Consider the following 19,478-nt stretch of genomic DNA (forward strand, 5'->3'; position numbering starts at 1 on the left):
CCCCAGGGAGAAAAGCTAGCCTAGGATTCCGTGATTTCCACATGGCCCATCTGTGACCTTCTAGTACATTCTCCTGTTTTCCTTCAGCTTTGTGTGGTTTCCGTTCCTCCTAAAAAATCCCTACCTACCTTGGTCCATCTCTCCCTCTCTCTGTGTCTCAGTTTACCCACTCGGAATACAGGGACATTTGATGAGACTGCCTCTAAGGCCAACATGGCTCAGGAGGCAAGGAAGAGATGGTTTATGAAGACAGTCAAGAGTGGGGCTCAGATCTGACTGTGCCACAGATGAACTTTGGGAAACTGATGGGACCACTCCAAGCCTTGATTTCCTCATCTGGCAAGTGGGGATAATCAGTACCTACCTCATAGGTTGAGGGTGAGGGTTAAGATAGTTAATACATGAACAGTGCCTGGCACATGGTATGTGCTCAATAAATGGTAACTATTATTATTATGTGGACTGGCCCCATCCCCTGCCTGAGGTGCCTCCAAGGCGGGCACAAGGCAGAAGAGACTCACAGTGCACGTTCACGGGGAGGGGGTGCTAAGGCTGGAGGTGGCAGAATTGCTGGCCTCACACTGGTTGAGCCCAACCTCATTCCTCGTAATGTTCTGGAGGGTGAGGACCCTGTGGTCTGGGGACACCTCCCCTCGGCCCCTATCCGAGAGGATGTTGCTGTCTCTGAACCACCTGATGGCTGCAAATCTCTTTGGAGGGACACACGTCAGGGTGACAGAGCCCATATTCTCCATGGGGGTGACGTTCTCAGCCAGGATGCTAGGCTAAGGCATGTATTCTGTCAGGGACACGGAGCAAGGAGGGAATGGCGGTGAGATAATGGGGCTCCTGTTCACAGTCACATTCAATGACCTCTGCAGTCTTTCACCTCCTCCACTTAGATTTCTGTGCATCTTGCCCGTTTCCTGAAACCTTCTTCTCCCCGGGCTCGGACAGCCACATTGGCCTCTCCCTGCTTTGTAACCACACGGGGCACTGTCCTGCCTCAGGGCCTTTGCACTTGCCTTTCTTTCTGCCCCACACACTCTGTGCGAGATATCCACAAGGCTTCCTCCCTCCCCTCATTCAGGTTCTGCTTCAGCTGTTACCTCTTCTGGGAGGCGGTCCCTGACCACACTCTGTGCCCCTGGCTCTCTAGGCATCCCCCTCCTGCTTTATTTCATCACCATCTGACAGACTCTCTGCTGCCTTGTGTTCTTCTGCTGATCATCTGCCTCCCCCTCATGTCAGCCCCATGAGGGCCGGATTTCCCTCTGTTTTGTTCACTCTTGTATGCCCAAAGCCTAGGACAGGGCCTGGCACACAGTAGGTGCTCAATACCTATTTCATGAATGAATGTGCGAGACCCTGCACCCAGCAGTTGATTTAATCCAGATTAAGTGAGGATTTTCATCCCCATGGCCACACAGGCAGGGACGGAGGCTCAAAGAGGCCAGTTCACGGTCCAGCCACGTGGCTCATAGTGGGAAGAGGTAAGATTTGGACCCACATCTATCTGACGCCACAGCCCACGTTCTTAACCACCATGCTCTACTGCCCCTAGATGTGGTGATGTTACTGACAAGGCCCAGAGAAAATGCCAGTGGCCGTCCCCTTTGCTGTCCCCTCAGTTAACCAGGACTCTCTCAAAGGTGAGAAGCAAAGGCTATAAGGAGCCAGAGCAAGCCCGGGTTCAAGGAGATCCGTGAGCGTCCCTCCTGATGCCAAGATGACAAGTCTTTCATACGTGGCTGAGGGCAGCTCCGCCCCCTGGTGGCCATTCGCTGACATTGCCCCGTTGGTGTCCTAGGAGGCGAAGGTTGACAATGGTGACACTTAGAACATGCAACTGCTTTAAAATCCCTAATATACAAAGACCTCCTGAAAAGCAATAGGAAAAAGAGAAATAATGTAATTTTTTAAGTGGGTGAAATACACAAATAGGCAATTTACAAAGGAGATCATCATCAAGTGACCAATAAATTTAGGAAAATATATGGAGCTTCCCTAGGGAGGAAATGCAATTTAAAACAGCCTTGACATAGCAGTTTAAGTGTGCACGTGCTCCGCTGCTGGCGGCCCAGGTTTGGATCCTGGGGGCGCACCGACACATCGCTTGTCAGGCCATGCTGTGGCGGCGTCCCACATAAAGTGGAGGAAGATGGGCACAGATGTTAGCCCAGGGCCAGTCTTCCTCAGCAAAAAGAGGAGGATTGGCATGGATGTCAGCTCAGGGCTGATCTTCCTCACCAAAAATAAATGAAATGAAATGAAATAAAATATAAAATAAAATATAAAATAAAATAAAAACAGCCTTGAGGTACCAACATTCATACACAGACAGACAATAACATGGGAAATATTAATTATATCCATAAAATAAAAAAAGAGGCAATTCCAAGCACTGTTAGAGAAAGTAAATTGATAAAATCTTTGGAATGACAATATTTATTAAAATGTATAATATGTGTACCCTTTTTATCCAGAAATTCCACTTCTGGGAGTCTATCCTACAGAAATAGTCACACACGTGGACAAAGGTGTAGGTACCAGGATATTCACTGATGCCTTGTTCTTAATTGCAAAGCATGAGAAACAAGCTAAATATTGATTGATAACAAAGTGATTAAATAAACTACAGTAAATTTCTAGTATGAAATACTAGAAAGTCATTACAAATAATGAGGTATGTCTACTGATGTGGAATGATTCCCCCAAACATATTACTAATTGGAGAGAAATTTATAAATAACAAAAAATAATAACCATAGGATTGTGTAAATGTATTTTTCAAGAGTTCTAGAAAGATCCATGCCAAACTAATTAAGTGTATATCTGTTGGGATTTTTAGCCACCCAGCATCTGAAACCCCTTCCTGTGTTTGGCGAAACGCCCACCATGTGGGTCTTGGGAGTAGAGCTCATCCTTCCCAATTCAAGCCCCAAAATTCGGATGTTCACTTTCCCAGCCTCCCTTGAGTTAGGAGACAGACACGTGATTCGGGTTCAGGTGATCCGACCCGCCCTCCCTGGACTTTGAATTGAAAACTATTGATATATAGAAGCAGAACAATGACTCCTTCGCGGGGGGAGCAGGGGCAGCGGTGGTACAGGGTCCAGCTCTGGGGCATAAGCTGTGGTCGCCCATACTCAGGGTGCGTGGATGAGCATGCTTGGCAGCCGTGTCCCCTCTGCACCAGCTCTGTGGCATGCTTGGGGTGGTGCTCCTGGCTGCCGATCCCCTTTCTTGCTCTATAGGAGCTCTTGGTTGCAGACAACAGAGTCCACTCTAGTTAGTCCAGGCAGGGCTGGATTTACTCAGAGTGTCGAGCAACTTATTGACACATTGGAAAGTTTGCCAGACTGGCTCCAGCGTGATCTTCCAGTTGAAAATAATGGGGGACCCCAGAACCAGGCTGCCTTTGTCAAAACGTTATAGTGGGGTCCAGTTTTGGGGGGTGAGTCTGGTGGAGGAGTGGTTTCAATCACCCCAATGGTGAGCCTGAAAGGCAGGAGGTTGCCCAGATCCCCCCCTGGGGGTTTAGGGTGGGAATAGGGGACCATTGGGAGACACGTGACTACAAGAGACTGAGCCACATCAAGCGTCCATGTATAATACGCACAGTTCTATAGCTTACTCTTTCCCCCTTCTGATATCCCAGAGATGTTTTTCACATTGTGCACGGCCTCTCTGACTTTTCAATGCTGCATAGTGTTCCACTGCAAGAATGTGTCAGAGTTTATATAACCAGTCGCCGGTGTATGGACACTTGAGTGGTTTCCAAGCTCATACCTGTGCAAGTGCATCTGTGCAGTAAATGCCCAGAAGCCTAGCCAACTGGTAAATGCACTTGTAATTACAGTTAAAACTTAGAGGGCAAGGTGACCTCAGCAAACTGGAGGACTCAGGGATGGCCAGGTATATACACCTCAGACTCTGTTGTGTACAGGTCTCAGTTTATTGATAACCAGTGCTGTTCCTGGACTGGCCCTTGGTGTTCTTATTATGACTGCAAGATGCCCTCAGCAACAACCATCAGGAAACTTTGGGAAAAAAAAGGTTTATTACTTACAGGTCCTGGAAATTACACAGCACCTGGGGCCACACAGCGAGGTTGTGGGTAGAGAGACAGAGAGCACACTGGCCCAGGGTTCTGCTTTTGTTGGGGTAGAGGGTGGGGGCCTAGAGTTTTGTGGGGTCACTCTTTATTGGTGGATTTAAAACATAAGAACAGGTATTTAAAGTGCAGGAAGGGGGCCAGCCTGGCGGCGTAGTGGTTAAGTTCGTGGGCTCCGCTTCAGTGGCCTGGGGTTGATGGGTTCAGATCCCGGGTGCAGACCTACACACCACTCATCAAGCCATGCTGTGGCGGCATCCCACATATAAAGTAGAGGAAGATGGGCACAGATGTTAGCTCAGGGCCAATCTTCCTCACCAAAAAAAATAAGTGAATAAATAAAAATAAAGTGCAGGAAGAGAACAAACAAGTGACCCAAATGGTCAATTATCAAAATCAACCAAGATCTGTAACACAAAGGGGCTGGGTTGGTGGTGGTGGGGGGGGGGCGGTGGCCTAGCTCTTTATCTGCCTCATCTAGCCCTGTGGCTGGCGATGTGTTTACTCAAGAGGGTCTTCTTTGAAGCGGATGCCTGTCAATCAAAGCTTAAGTCAGGCATCTGCATCACAAAAAACAGCAAACCCAAAGTCAGGGCTCACACTATAGACTCAGCCCTCCCTGCCCAGCACCCACAGCCTGGCCGCCACTCTCCACAACTCTGCACCCACCAGGACTAACTCTGACCTTCACCCTAATTTCTAGTGGTTACCACAAGGGTCCCTGGAAGCCCAGATCACCCCACACCTACACTCTAATCACCAGACGACTCTGCAAGCCCTACTTTCTGTTCCAACTCCCACCTCTTACCACAACTCCTGAAACCTCTCCCCTGTGCTCCCAGAACTTCAGGGTTTATCACCAACGAAACCTAAACAGGGCGACCTCTTCTGCCTTGTCCAAGGGAAACCTGCTCCCCCCACCCCCCCCCCCACCCTGGGGACATGCCTTCCCTGTAGCCTTCTCAAGGGCGGCTGTTTTCTTCCCTCCCACGGCTCCCTGCTGGTGTGACTGGGGGTGGTGGTGGCCCCCTTGCTCCTCATGCATCAGACCACGGAGAGTCTCTTGGAAGGTTCTCTGACCTGATGTTCCCGCTCAATGAGTCATCCTTCAGCTGCCTAAGTTCTATTGAGCCCATGGATTGAGTTTCTTATTTCAGCCATTAGATTTTTTATAATAAATGCCCTTGGTTGGGTTGTCTTTAGGATGTGTTCCTCCAGCTTCATGCTTCTGATAATCCTCTTTCGTCTACTTGAGCTTGTTTTCACTTCTTCTGTCTGCTCCGTTTAGAATAAACGTCTGGATTAGGTGATTCACCGTCTCTCTTCATGAGATGCCGTTAGCTCTCTTAAATCTTTACTCTGTCGTGTTAGTTCTCCTAAAATACACGTGGAATGGAGGTTGGTCTGTCTGCCTTGACGCCAGAATTATGTGTGATGGGCACCTGGCCAGATCCAGCCGGGAGGGAAGGGGTAAAGGAAGTGACAGATGTCAACAGCCCGGCTTCTGGAAACAGAGGGCTCTGAACACATCAAAGAGCAAGTTGGAAATGCCTCAAGGGAAGGACTCTGGCTTTGAATCCTGGCTCAGCCACTTTCTAGCTGAGTGATCTTGGGCGAATTATGAGACCTCTCTGAGCCTCCGTTTCCTCATCTGATAAATGGAGATTACAATATACGTGTATCATGAGATTGTTAGGATATTAAAATGGCCACAAATTCTTTGTCACTCCTTCCATGGAGAGGTGGGGACTACAACCCCTCCCCTGGAATGTGGGCCAGCTTGGGACTGTTTCGACCAACAGCATAAGACAGAAGTGATGGTGTACGACTTTCCTGGTGAGGTCATACAAGGTCATGTGGCTTCCATCTGGTTCTCTTGGTGTACAAGTTTCCTATGGCTTCTGCAACAGATCACCACAAACTTAGTGGCTTAAGAGAACACAAATGCATTAGGTCACGGTTCTAGAAACCAGAAATCTAACATGGCTTGGCAGAGCTGCATTCCATCTGGATTCTAGGGGAGAATCCATTTCCTCACCTTTTCCAGCTTCTAGAGGCCACCTGCAGTCCTTGGATTAGCTCGTGGCTCCTTCCTCACGTCACTGCGACCTCTGCTTCCATCATCTGATTCTGATCCTCTGGCTTCCCTCTTATAGGAAACTTGTGATTACATTGGGTCCAGCTGGATAATCAGGATCATCTCCCCATCCCAAGATCCTTAACTTCATCACCTCTGCAAAGTCCCTTTTGCCATGTGACATAACACATGCACAGGTTCAAGGAATTAGGACGTCGACATCTTTAGGGGTCCCTTATGCAGCCTACTACAGTTCAATAGGAGATGTCTCCTGTCTGTGTCTCAGTCTTCTCATCCTAGAAATGGGTGGTAACAGTGGTACACATGTCCGAGGTTGTTGTGAAGATTAAATGAGATCATACGTGCTTGGAACGGGTCCTGGCACTAAGAAGGGCTCAAAAGTATTAGCTGTTGTCTTGGTTTAACCCTAATCCCAAAACACGACTCTGAGGCTCCCTAGTTAATTTGGGAAGTGCAAGGAGCAGTGGGGGCGGGGGTGACACAGGGCAGGGAAGATGGATAACAAAGGGTGGCCACTATGCCAGCTGCCCCATAGGTGACCAAGCTCGAGCCCACAGGGGGATCTGGGAAGCCGGGCAGGTATACCCCCAGAGGACGAGGGCCCTGGGGTATTTCTGTTCCCATTTCCCTCAGTCGCGCCGAAGCGCTGCTCCCACGGGGCATTAATTCCGTGGCATGCCCAGCCTGGCCCACACAGGCAGAGTGGCCTTCTGTGTTTCCAGAAAATAGCCTGCAGGTATGGAGACGCATGCTGGAAGTCCACACTGTTGCGGACACCCGAGGGTGGAGGCAGGGCTCTGAGAGCTGCAGCTGTTTTGTTACTACACCAGCTAAACGGGGTGAGAGTTCATGTGAGCAGTGTGACATGATCCCGAGGTCATGGAGGAGGGCGGTCCCATCCAGCTGGGTGACCAAGGCCACTTGAGGGACAGGACTCCCAAAGAAAGCTGTGACCTTTTGTGCCGTGGGTCAACCCCGCTCACCCCCATGGCCATAAGGCATGAATGAGGCACCAATGGGCAGTGGACAAGGGAGCCCCAAGTAAGCCACACGGAGTGGGGAGGCCAACCCCGCCCCAGGGGCTCAGCAGGTGCCATATTGGATGAAGCCAACCACCTCCAGGGATGAGCAGTCACAACAAGTTGGGGCTCAGGGGCCCCTGAGGAGCCAATGAACTGCCAACGCCCTGCTGGGATCAAGGGGCAGGAAAGCCCGGCATGAAGTCGTTCAAGTGGAAAGGGTTTATTATCAGAAGACCAAAGGGCACCTCCACATCAAAGACAGGATGGGGCTGGGGCTCAGGGACCCACAGAGCCGGGGCCCCACACCCTCAGTGCAGCGTCTCTTCGTTTCCCTGAATCAGACGGAGGAGGCTCAAATCCCGCTTCACCCCCCACAAGCTGTGTGACCTCCAGTCTGTGACCTCTCTGAACCTCAGGGTCCTCGGCTAATTCTCACAGACAAGAGGGGCAATATTAACTTTCCTTTTAAATCCCAGAAACCAGTTCTCCCTGAAGCCTGCTGGGGCCATCTTCCTGGACACTCTGAGGCCTCTCTTCTAGAAAGTTCGAGGAAACGGAATCAGACGGTATGTGGTCTTTATGTTCGGCTTCCTTGGCTCAGCGTCAGGCATTTGAGATCCACGCACATTGCTGCGCATCCCGTGTCTCCTTCCGTTTCATCGCCGAGGGGTGTTCCCCTGTGTGGACGTTCCACGATTTGTGTCTCCCGTCAGCCGTGGATGACGCTGGATTATTTCCAGTTGGGGCTGTTACGAATAGCGCTACGAACCTACAAATAATGCTCTGGACTTTCATTCGCTGGCCTTTGTGGGGAGGCTCTGTCTCAGCGTTGAACTGCTGTTATGCTATTTGGGGGACGACCCCCATCAATGACTGAGCTTGGGAGGGTACCGGAGCCTGGACGTTTCTGCCCAACACAGGAGTTCTCCAAGGGGTCATCTGGGCACCAGAGCTCCTCGCTAGGCAGCTGGGACGTCGTCAGGTCTGCGTGCCGTCTCCTACCCCCCCCTTTCTGGTCACAGGAGGGTCTCCCTAATAAACCTCTTGCACGGCTAACTCAGTCTCAGCGTCTAGTTTCCAGAGAACTCAGCCTGAGACACACATGTAAAGCACTCGGAAGAATACCCCGCACACCGTTTATCATCGTGATTATAACACAGAGATGGGCACACGGATTCTGGTGCTGGATGCCTGGGTTCAGCTTCAACCCACGAAAGCCCCCACTGAGGGGAGAGAAGCAGTGCTGGGGCCTGCCTCACCCGGGCCCACCCATCGAGAGCCTTCCAGATGCTTCCCACGCTCAGCCCTAAAGAGAGAAGGGGGTGAGGAGGGGGGGGTCAGGAGCCCAATCGAAGGAAATGCAGAACTCCCCACCCTCTTTGTTCTGTCCTCAGCTCCCAGCCTGGAGTCACCTTTACTGGGAAGGCAAGAAACTTTGTAACATACTGAATTTTCTTGATGAGATGGGGCTGGATACTTTTATTACTGAATCGAGACAACTTGGGACAAAAGTTGGCTTTGAGGCTTTTAATCACCGAAGAGGATCTGAAACCTATGGGCCCCGCCTGACGTTTGTCTCAGGGGCGGGGCAGGATCGGCCCTGGCATCAGTCTGTGGGGACAGGAAAGAACAGACGTGGGGTCAGCTTGTGCCCCTGGAGTCCTGATGTCTCCACCTGGGAGACAGGGTGCTTCCGCAGTTAGGAGTGTAGACCGGCCCCTGCCCCTCCCTGAATACTTGGGGCCAAAAACCATTAGATGGGACAGATCAACTAGGCAGGGGTTGACGGGGAGCCCCCTGGCCCAGAGCAGGGTGTCAGGGCCCACCCCGGGTAAGGAGGGCGTCCCCGCGTGGAGACGGGGGTAGGCAGGGGAGAGGGTTACACACAACACACAAGAGGGCCGGTCAAGTAGCAAATGCATCAAGGATGATGGGAGCTAGTTCCTCACTGTCCCAGCGGGAGGCATGAATACAGCAGAGGAGGAAGCAAGCAGACACTGGAGGGTGGGCTGGAATAGGAGGCATCAGTGTGAACTTGAAGTTTTCAACAGGTAGTCAGAGATCTAGAAATAAACATAAATGTATGTGTACGCTAAATGGTAACAAGCATCAGATCTTGGCAGCTAAGTACCACTCGTCACTAAAAGGAACCAGGGCTTCCTGAAGATACGGTTCATTCTGAGGACAGGGCGGCAAAAATTTCCAGGTAAGCCCAGAACATCTTGCGCCAGAAGGCAGACACGCTAAAGGAAGGAGGGGGCCGTGTCGACAGGACGCAGGAGTCATCTGAACTCTTCTGGCCAAGTAAGGGATAATTTGAGTGTCAAAATAAATAATGATAGTGTCTTCTTTTGCTAGGGCTGATGGAATGAAGTACCAGAAACTGAGTGGCTCAAACAAAGGAAATTGATTATTTCCCAGTCCTGGAGGCCAAGATCAAGACGTGGGCAGGGTTGGCTCCTTCTGAGGCTGAGGGAGAATCTGTCCCCGGCTTTTCTCCCAGCTTCTGGGGGTTTTCAGGCAATCTTTAGGGTTCCTTGGCCAGTAGAAGCATCACCTCATTCTCTGTCTTCATCTTCACATGGCGTTCTCCCTGTGTGTGTGTGTGTGTGTGTGTGTGCGCGTGTGTGTGTGTGTGTGTGTCCAAATTTCCCCTTTTTATAAGGACACTATTCATAAGGCACCCACTCTCCTCCAGTATGACCTCATCTTAACTAATTACATCTGCAATGACCTTACTTCCAAATAAGGTCACATTCTGAGGCACCGGGGAGTTAGGACTTCAACATATGAATTTTGGGGACAGGGGGTCACAATTCAACCCATAATGGGTAGTAACAGATTATAATGCAATGAATCAAATAGGAAGCCACAAGTCCACATTGATATAGAAATAAACACTGATTTATATGACTTAATTCATTAATAAAGTAAAAGTGTGATGAGGAACAGGATATTTACACAGTCTCAAAGTACCTCCCCACCAATTCTTTATTTATTACGAAGAGGGAAAGAGGAACCTTTAAAGAGGCCCTATCTCCAAATACAGTCACAATGGGGCTTTGGGCTTCAACATACGAATTTCTGAGGGACACGAGTCAGTCCATAACAGCTCCCTCGCCCCGGAGCAGGGGAACTCCAAGGTGATGCTTTTTCCCAGCAGAATGGAGCCCAACTGTCCACAGCAGTAACCCACTCACCAGCACCCCAGGGCCGCTTCCTTCCCGCCTCACTGCCCCACCCCCCATGGGTGCTTCCCAAGATCCTGCAGCCCACTCAGCCACGTGCCCCTGAATCCTGGTCACAGGAGCTGCTCCTGGGGGCCCCAGACTCACCCAGTGCCCCTGCCCCCAGCCCTGGACCAGGGGCCAGATGTCAGCATCCCCCGGGGCCAGGGCCCGGCACCACCTGTGAACTTCGGCATCCCAGTCTAGACGGCAGGCTGGCGGCAGCTGAGAAGAGTCTCTTTCCCAGGGAATTTGGGACTGAAACCAAGAGATTCTAGCTCAGTCTCTTAGAGGATATGAAAACAGGCCCTGGGGCGGCCTCCTTTCCCCGCTGGGCGCTGAGAGGCCGGGGAAGCAGATCCACAGGAAAGGAGAGGAACCAGACGGACAGAGACACAGAGGTGAGGTAGGCTGGGGCATTGCGGAGGCTCTGACACGTCTCCCTGTTTGCTTTCCCTTCTGAGACCTTGCCGAGCCCTCTCAGAGCATGCACTGTGTCTGGGACATGTTCCTTCCTTTTTCCTTTAAGGTGTCCTGGTTAGTGTCCCAGTTACTGCTGCTGTGTAACAAATTACCCCACAATCCAGCAGCTCGAAGCAATGACCCGTTGTTGTTCTCTCTCCCAAGTTCTATGGGTCAGGAACGCAGGAAGGGCTCAGTGGAGGCAGTTCTGGCTCAGGGTCCCTCCAACCGGTGCACCCAGCTGTGCCAAGCCCATAAAAGAATTGTTTGTTACTTAAGCCACTACATTTGGGGGCAATTTGTTACACAGCAAAAGATAACGAATACACATAGAAAGTGGCAGAGTGGGGATTCGGACTGAGATCTGAGTCTTTGGTTGGTGTTTTCCTCTTTAGAACACACGGAAGCTCCTGAGAAGACCTTTGTAGGGGGTGGATTTAATGATTTCCTGAAGGGGTAGGATGGACATTTTGTAAATGAGCCTGAGACACAGAAACAAAACAGACGGACACATGCCAGGGCACAGAAGGTGGTGTGAATCCTGCCTGTTTGTTTAGGAAAGTTTTTTGGTTTTAGTTTTAATGTGTTTTTTTTTTTTTTGGAATTGCACCCAACTCCTTTTTTTTTTTTTTGGTGAGGAAGATTAGCCCTGAGCTAACATCTGTGCCAATCTTCCTCTATTTTGTATATGGGATGCGGCCACAGCATGGTTTGATGAGCGGTGTGTAGGTCCACGCCTTGGATCCGAGCCTGCGAACCCCAGGCCACTGAAGCAGAGCCCATGAACTTAACCACTACGCCACCAGGCTGGCCCCCTACGCAACATTTAATTACGAAAAATTTCAAACCTACTGACACGGTAAGAGTAGCAAAATGAACGTCTACATCCCTTTACCTAGATTCACACAGTATTAACATTTTACCACGCTCCAAAATTTTTCTAATGCGCTTAGAGAAAAGTATGAAAGACCTAAATATGCAGCTCAAATTCTCACGAAGCAAACACGCATGTCAGCATGAGCTGGCACCCTGCCAGCAATGAGGCTGCCCTTGTGTCCCTGCCTGTCACCACCCCCATTCACCTCCCCAAGGGCAGCCATCAGTGTGAGTCTCACATTTGAGATGAGAGTGTCCATCTTCTGAGGAGGGCCAAAGATTCCTTGAAGAATTAGAAGAAAGATCTGCAGGCCCCTCTCCTAGATGAAAATGCAGATACACACATTTGGCATTCCATTTGAGGGGATTCCCAGCCCTGAAGCTCACCAGGGAATGAACCTCCAGGTGAGAGCAGAAGCGAGTGGAGCTGGTTCCCGGGGGTCCCCGAGAGATTCTGGGCTCAGGCAGCTCTGCACGGGGGCCCCAGGGACGGAGCAAAGGCCAGACCAGCGAGGGGTCCTGGTCCTCCTCCTCCTTCCTCAGGAATCTAGCTTCTCTCTCCATCTTCCCTCTGCAAGCACCCAGAGGAGGCACTTTTCACAGGGACACTGGCTTTGTCTTGAGGGCCTTGTCACTGCGAGCATCAGGGGACAGGTGTGAACTTGCAGGCGTTGGGCCGAGGTAAGATGGGGGCTCACCGAGCGCAGTCTGCTGACAGATGGGTTTGCAAGCCCACATGGGACGATGTTTTAAATTGTAGGTTTTATTTTCGTTTAGGGACGGTGAGGCCAACAGATCAGGACACGATTGCCACTGAAAAGACAGTTTATCACTCACAATTCCCAAGAGGAGGGGGATACACCACGCCAGGAGGGTCCACACGAGAGGACACTGATGGTGCTCAGGGCAAGCTACCCCAGGAAGCACCACTCTGGTATGCGGATTATTTCGAGCTGAAGACAATAAGGACTCAGAGAACTCAGGAAGAATATTTGAGTTTCCCCTCCCAAACTGCCTAAAGAATTTAAAACAAAAGATCTCTTTCAGGAAGGAGTTATTATCATGACGGCTATAAAGATAATGTAGGATAGAGGTTACAATAGAAAAGGCACCAACAAGCCCATCTTATCTGAAGTTCTGTCTCTCTGGCCACATTCTCTGGATGGCCCTGCGAGGAGTTGCCAGACAATCATTTACAAGGGAAGTCTCCATTTGTAAAGGTATCTCCCTCTCTGTATTGGGAAGAGGGGGGATGACCTCATTTCTAGAAACTTATCAATGTGGAAGGTGAGGCCTTAAAACTGCATAATAAACCTTACTCTTGTTTACAGTGCTTTAGTGATAATCTCCTGTAACTGACACCCCCACCACCAACATCCTTCTTGTCTTTGGTTGAACATGGTATTTAAGACGAGAATTTCTGCTATTGTGTTGAGAAACGCAGTGTCCCTGCTTTCTCCCATGTATACATGTTATTAAACTTGGTATTATTTTCTCCTGTTAACCTATCTTGTTAATTATTTGGCCAGCCATAAGAACCTTAAGGGAAAGGGCAGAGGGAGATTCCCCCTCTTCCCCCTACAACACCAATGTTGGTAGCAGGCAGAGAGAGAAGAGAACTGTGGGTGAGAGCCTTTATTGTGGTTTCTGCAGGAAGGAATGGGAAAAGCAGGGCAAGGCAGGCCAAGAGGGTTTACAATTGGCTAGTTTGAATCATTTCGGCGGGCTCTGGGGTGTAGGGGCTGTCTCTAGTTGTCTGACACCTGGCCCTGGGGTGGTTAGCGCAGGGCAGAGTGGACCAAGATATGAGATCCCCATAAAGAAAGCCCTTGGGGGTCGTGAGCTTTGGATGGGTTAGTTTGCATATGAAAGGCACGCTCAAGGGCAAGTCGTTTGCTCTCTAAGATCAGCTGACTGTGGGAGCTGTAGCCCCTCCAGGGTCAGCAAGACCTCAGAGGCATCATAATGCAGAAAAATAGAAAACATGTTAATACAATTCATGAGCCAAGAAATCTGCTAAGCACTTTGCATTAGCTCTTTTAGCCTTCACAGCAAAATTAGGAGGCCTGATAAAGCTTATCTGGTAAAGACACAGGCAATATTTCCTGCAGACTGACAAGTTAGGTTTACTGATGCTGCAGCAAGGGAGTTCGAATCCCAGACGGGTGTCTCTCCCAACAGAAGACACAGGGTCATCTGAGATTTGGAGAAGGGCAGAGTTGAGGCGAAACTTAAATGACATGGTGTTTTGATTGGCACAGAGAAAAGCTGGGCTGTGAGTAAGTGGGTTAATAAGGCCTGGGCTGAGAAGAGAAGTCACCCCCAGTTCCTTGGAAGCTACAAAAATTCAGCTAAGTGTGCAATACTGAGTCCGGAAATCCCTTATCTGAGGCTCTGAACCTGGGCTGGAAATCGAGGCTGTGTCTCAGTGTCAGAAATTTTAGATCCCCCTAGGCAAGAGTGCCATGTCTCATTCTCACTAATGTGATTCCAAATAGTCATGTGTCTGACAGTCGATTTTAGAGAATGATGTTTCTCTGCATTCTGTCCTTGGACGTTAACTAACAAAAGCAATTTTACAGATTGACAGACAAGGACTATTCAATATTCATTTCACAGATGGGGAAACTGAGGCTAAGCCAATGTAAGTCACGTGATCTAGGTTATGAGTGAGTCAGCAGCAAACCATACCTGTTTAGCTCAGAGCCTGAGGTCTATACGCCCAGACTGTAGTGTGGGTCCCAGGAGGGGCACTCAGAATCTCCTCATGCCCCCACCCCGAGGCTCCTAACCCATCCCAGGATCCCGGGTAGAAGGTGTTGCACATAGATGTCTTGAATTAGTCATAAGCATGTGTCAAGGTCGATTTCTCACTAACAGGGGAACCAGCAGACAGAGTGAGCCTAGTGAAGGTGTCACCACCAGCCCTCCAGGACCAGCCCAACTGACCCTGTCTTATCAACAGAGTAATTAAGAGCCGTTTTTCAGGAACTGAGACCCCTTGTCCAGTTCAGGCCAGTTGAGACCACCAGCCCATCAACTGGGCCTGCCCAAATGCCCAATAAATAACCTTTTTGATGTCAAGGAGCTGAAAACTCCACCCTCAGATCACAGTAATGCTGCCGTTTTATGAACATGCATCCTATGAAGAGCCATGAAGCTTGACTACACTTGCACAGATCATCAATTACCTCACCTCTCCTTACCTGAAATCATCTATCTCCACACTTCAGACCATCCTGCCCTTCATCCCATAAATTTTGCCCCAAGTCCTGGATCCGGGAGTCAGATCTGAGAGCATAGGCCTCCTGTCTCCTTGCAGATCAATCTAGCAATAAAGCCATTTTCTTTTCTCAAAAGCCGATGCTGTGATAATTGGCTTTTTTATGCATATCAGGTAGGAGAACTGCATCCTTGTGCAGGTAACAAAGGTGGCTTGGGAGAGGAGGGAGGAGGAGAGCCAGGCCCAGACCTGCTTATTTCCATGGACATCAAACTACATTCTCATCGGGGGCAGTTAGATTTGTGAGTCTCATCATCCAAGGACATCTTCAGGCAGGAGACATTAATCAGAAATAACAAGCCACGTCTGAGAAACAAACCATAAACCAATTAATCCGAGGCAATGGGGTTGACTCTCTAGCAGGAGCCAGTTAGCACCTGGCGCCAACAGCCCACACCTATCAGGGCCAGGCAGGGAGGGGTCTGTCGGCGGAGGAGTTCCTCCACCAGCTGTCTATTCATTTCTCTAGCCGGCAGAGATGCAGAACACACAGTGGGCTCAAGTCTCAGTTTGGGGACAAAATCTTCTCTTCCTCAGAGGCAAGTGAGGGTGGGACAGGTCGGCTGGACCCAGGGGTCTGGCACGTCACAATCAGGCTGCTGAGAAACCTTTGCCCAAAACTGGCACCATCCTGATGGATTGCCGAAAGATCCAACCCCCTCTATGTAGTTCACCTACAATTCACCCCCTCTTGAAAGGGGTTTGTCATTCTTTTGTGTTTTTGTTTTTCTAGGTATTTTAAAGACTTTTAAAAAACAACGTGATAAGGTCTGTACCCGAATTAACAGTATTGTCCCAACATCAATTTCCTGATTTTGACAAGGTACTCTGGTTACGTAAAATATAAGCACTGGGGAAAGCTGGGTGTGAAATAATAAAAACTAAATATTTGGCCTTTGATCTGGGTTCCTGGCACACAGCTCCTAACAATCCTGGAATTTCCGATGTGATGAGTGTTTTTTGTGTGCTAATGAGATGACGGTGGGCTGGGACCCCAAGATAGCTTCAGGATGGGGGCTGGTCATCACAAAGACAAAGGCATGATTAGAGGGTGGGAACTTTCAGCCTCACCCTACCCCAGACCTCTGGGGAAGGGAGACGGGCTGGAGGTTGAGAATCACCAATGGCCCATGACTTAATCAATCCTGCCTACGTAATGAAACCTCCATAAAAACCCTAAACAAGAAGGTGCAGAGAGCTTCCGGGTCGGTGAACACACAAAGGTTCTGGGATGGTAGTGCTCCCAGAGAGGGCATAGAAGCTCCACGCACCTCCCCCCACTCCAATACCTTGCCCTATGCATCTCTTCCATTGGCTGTTCTGAGTTGTATCCTTTATGATAAGCCAGAAAATGCAATTTAAGTGCTTCCCTGAATTTGGTGAGCCATTCTAGCAAATTATTGAACCTGAAAAGGAGACGGATGGTGGAAACCCCGTGACTTTGTAGCCAAGTCAGACAGAAGTGTGGGTAACCTCCAGACCCAATGCTGTGACTGGTGTCTCACTTGAAGGCAGCCTGTGGGGCTAGTCCTTAACCTGTGGGGTCTGATGCTAACTCCGGGTAGTTAGTGTCAGAAGTGAATTGAATTGTAGGACACTCTGGTTGGTGTCCGAGGGTCAGACAATGGGTTGTTGGTGTGAGAAAAGAAACCCATACATTTGGTGTCAGAAGCGTCATGAGTGAAAATCTCATACTGGATGAAGGGTATACACAGGAACTCTCGGTCTGTTTTTGCAACTTCTTTTGAGTCTTAAACTATTTCAAAATGAAAGGTCATTATTTAAAAAAAAATGTGAAAGTCACTTGGATTTAATTTTGCATTGTACAACTGTGCCTCTCTTGTTCTATTTCATCTACTTTGGTAAGACTTTGTGGACTTTTGAGGCAATTTGCCTAAACATCTTTTCCTTCTAAAATAAAAATTAAACTTAGGTTTCATGGTCAGTTAAACATAATATGAAACTTTATGACACTCTGGCAGATGCAAACACATCCAGAGGGGTTGAATTTAAGGTAAGCTGGTCATTAGGAGAAGTGATCTATGACTTAGGAGCAGAAATTCAAGACTCGGAAGACTTCTCCCTTGGGAGTGTGGAGGCGTTGTCTGCAGACAGCTCAACCTCAACCTGGGATAATGAAAGTGAACGTGTATTGAGTGCTTACTGTGTACGGGCATAGTTGTAAGAGCTTTATTGGATTCATTCATTTAATTCTCACATCAATCCTAGGAAGAAGGTATTAGTATTATCCCCACTGGACATGAACAAACTGAAGCCCAGAGAGGTTCAGTAATTTCACAAGATCACATAGCCAGTGAGTGCCATGACTGGAATTTGAACCCTGGCCATCCAGCACAAGGGCCACCCAGCACGAGGTCTTTACTGTCCTGCTACAGAAGCAGGGCATGGCGTGGGTTGTGGTTACAATGTGTGTGCCAAAGCCAGGGGCCCTTTCGGAGTACATCACCAGCCTTCACTATGAGCAAAGCTGGTTCTGGGAGCTTCTGCATCCCCGTGTTTGCCCAGTGACTTAGGTCCCCTGGAAACAGACTCTGAGACAGGGACGCACATGCAAGTTTGCCTGGGAGTGCTCTCAGATCCACGTCTGTGCAGTGGTGAGGAAGACAAGACCGGGTGGAGAGAGAAGCCGATCTGCCGTGGGACAGAAAGTGAGGCCTCAGTCCACTCTAAGACGTGTTGGGGAGCTCTGAGATTGGGCTGGCCCAAGTTGAGGCAAAGGAGTTATTATGGGTTGAATTGTGTCCCCAAAAAGATGTTGAAGTCCTAATACCCAGGACCTGTGGATGTGACCTTATTTGGAAATAGGGTCTTTGCAGATGATCAAGTTAAGATGGGATCACTAGGATGGGATCTAACCCAACGTGACTGTGTCTTTATAAAAAGGGGAAATTTGGACACAGAGACGGATATGCATAGAAGGAAGACAAAGTGAAGAGATGGAGAAGATGGCCATCTACAAGGCAAGGAACGCCAGAGGCTACCAGAAGCTTGGAGAGAGGCCTGGAACAGATCATCCCTCATAGTCCTCAGAAGGAACCAACTGATATGTAAATGAAAAGCAATAGGATATATTGGAGTATACGAGGAAGCCATTTGGTTTAAAACTAATTCAGCCTGAGCTTTTTTTCCCAAATGGGCCTGATATGGCCTGTTGAGCATGCACTGTATATCTGCCTTAAACATTTACTCTGTCCCAAAGACATGAATGATGCCCTTAAAGATAGGGATGTAGTTTCCCCCCATATTGGTATTTCTTTAAGGCTAAGCATCTCTTCCTGGAAGCTGAGGGTTAATTACCGACCCGCTGTGCTCATCTTGTGACCATTGACCTGCTGACCATCGACCTGCTGTGCCAGCCAAGCATCTCATGATGGTAGTAAAAGAGATGTTCCTGTCTTATGTGATGTATGCTCTTTGTTCTAAGATGGTATATAACCACTCTCTACACCCCACTTCTTTGGTGCCTTCCTTTCTTGGGGAAGGAAGCCCCCTGGGCTATAGTTCTCAAACCTGGCTCACAATACACTCACCCCCAACTTTGATTTATGGACTGATTATGGATTATTTGCGGTGACACAACCCTACTGACACCTTGATTTGAGACTTCTAGCCTCCAGAACTGAGAAAATAAATTTCTGTTGCTTAAACCTCCCAGTTGGTGGTACTTGTTATGGGAGACGCAGGAACTAATGCAGGCATCAGCTTTCGTGTCCCTGTGTGGGCATATCAATTGCTGGCCACCAGGGAGGAGCTTGTGACTTTGGGTGAGGCAGTTCCCCCTGGAAGAGGGTCATTCCCAGGAAGGGACTTAGCAGGGAGCCTTGGGCAGCCCTGAACAGGGATTCTGAGGGAAGCAGCGTAGCACCCACGACACAGTGTCTGTGCCCCAGTCGGTCCTCTGACCTGCAGAAAGTATGTAAGTTTGATCTTCCTGCTGTTGGTGGTCCCTCTGGCAAGGAGCATGTGAGTGTCAGAGAAGCAAAGATCACAAACCCACTGTCCAACCAGGGTGACAGTGGGTTCCAGACTGCAGATTCGATCAGGTCATAGACTACTCCTCACTTCCACAAAGAAGCATGCTCCCTCCCACTTGTTTTTAAAATGCAGGCCCTCTGGTTCCATTGTCTATTGCCACACTATTGAGAGAGACACAGCTTCAAGAAATATTTCACCTTCCTCTTACATCTGTTGCAAGGAAAGCACAAAACAAATGTGAAGACACAATGCAAACGCCCATCCGAGTAGATGGGAAAAATGCATCCTGGTCTATCTGAACAATGACATTCTGCATGGGATGAGAACGGACACTCTATTTGCTTGAAGCCTGCAAAGTGCTATTTGTGTCAATCAAAAAATGGTTGCATCTCAACAA

The 19,478-nt window shown here is 49.2% G+C and overlaps 1 protein-coding gene across 1 annotated transcript in view; it reads left to right on the forward strand.

Moving 5' to 3' along the window:
• The first annotated feature begins 826 nt into the window (after nt 1-826).
• Nucleotides 827-19,478, forward strand: part of IGSF23 (immunoglobulin superfamily member 23) — a 51,092-nt gene continuing 32,440 nt past the window's right edge. The window contains 1 exon segment of the mRNA XM_058530699.1: nt 827-832. Within this exon segment, the coding sequence (XP_058386682.1) occupies nt 827-832 (6 nt within the window).

This window comes from Diceros bicornis, chromosome 34 (assembly GCF_020826845.1).
Source record: "Diceros bicornis minor isolate mBicDic1 chromosome 34, mDicBic1.mat.cur, whole genome shotgun sequence".
Classification (NCBI taxonomy): domain Eukaryota; kingdom Metazoa; phylum Chordata; class Mammalia; order Perissodactyla; family Rhinocerotidae; genus Diceros; species Diceros bicornis.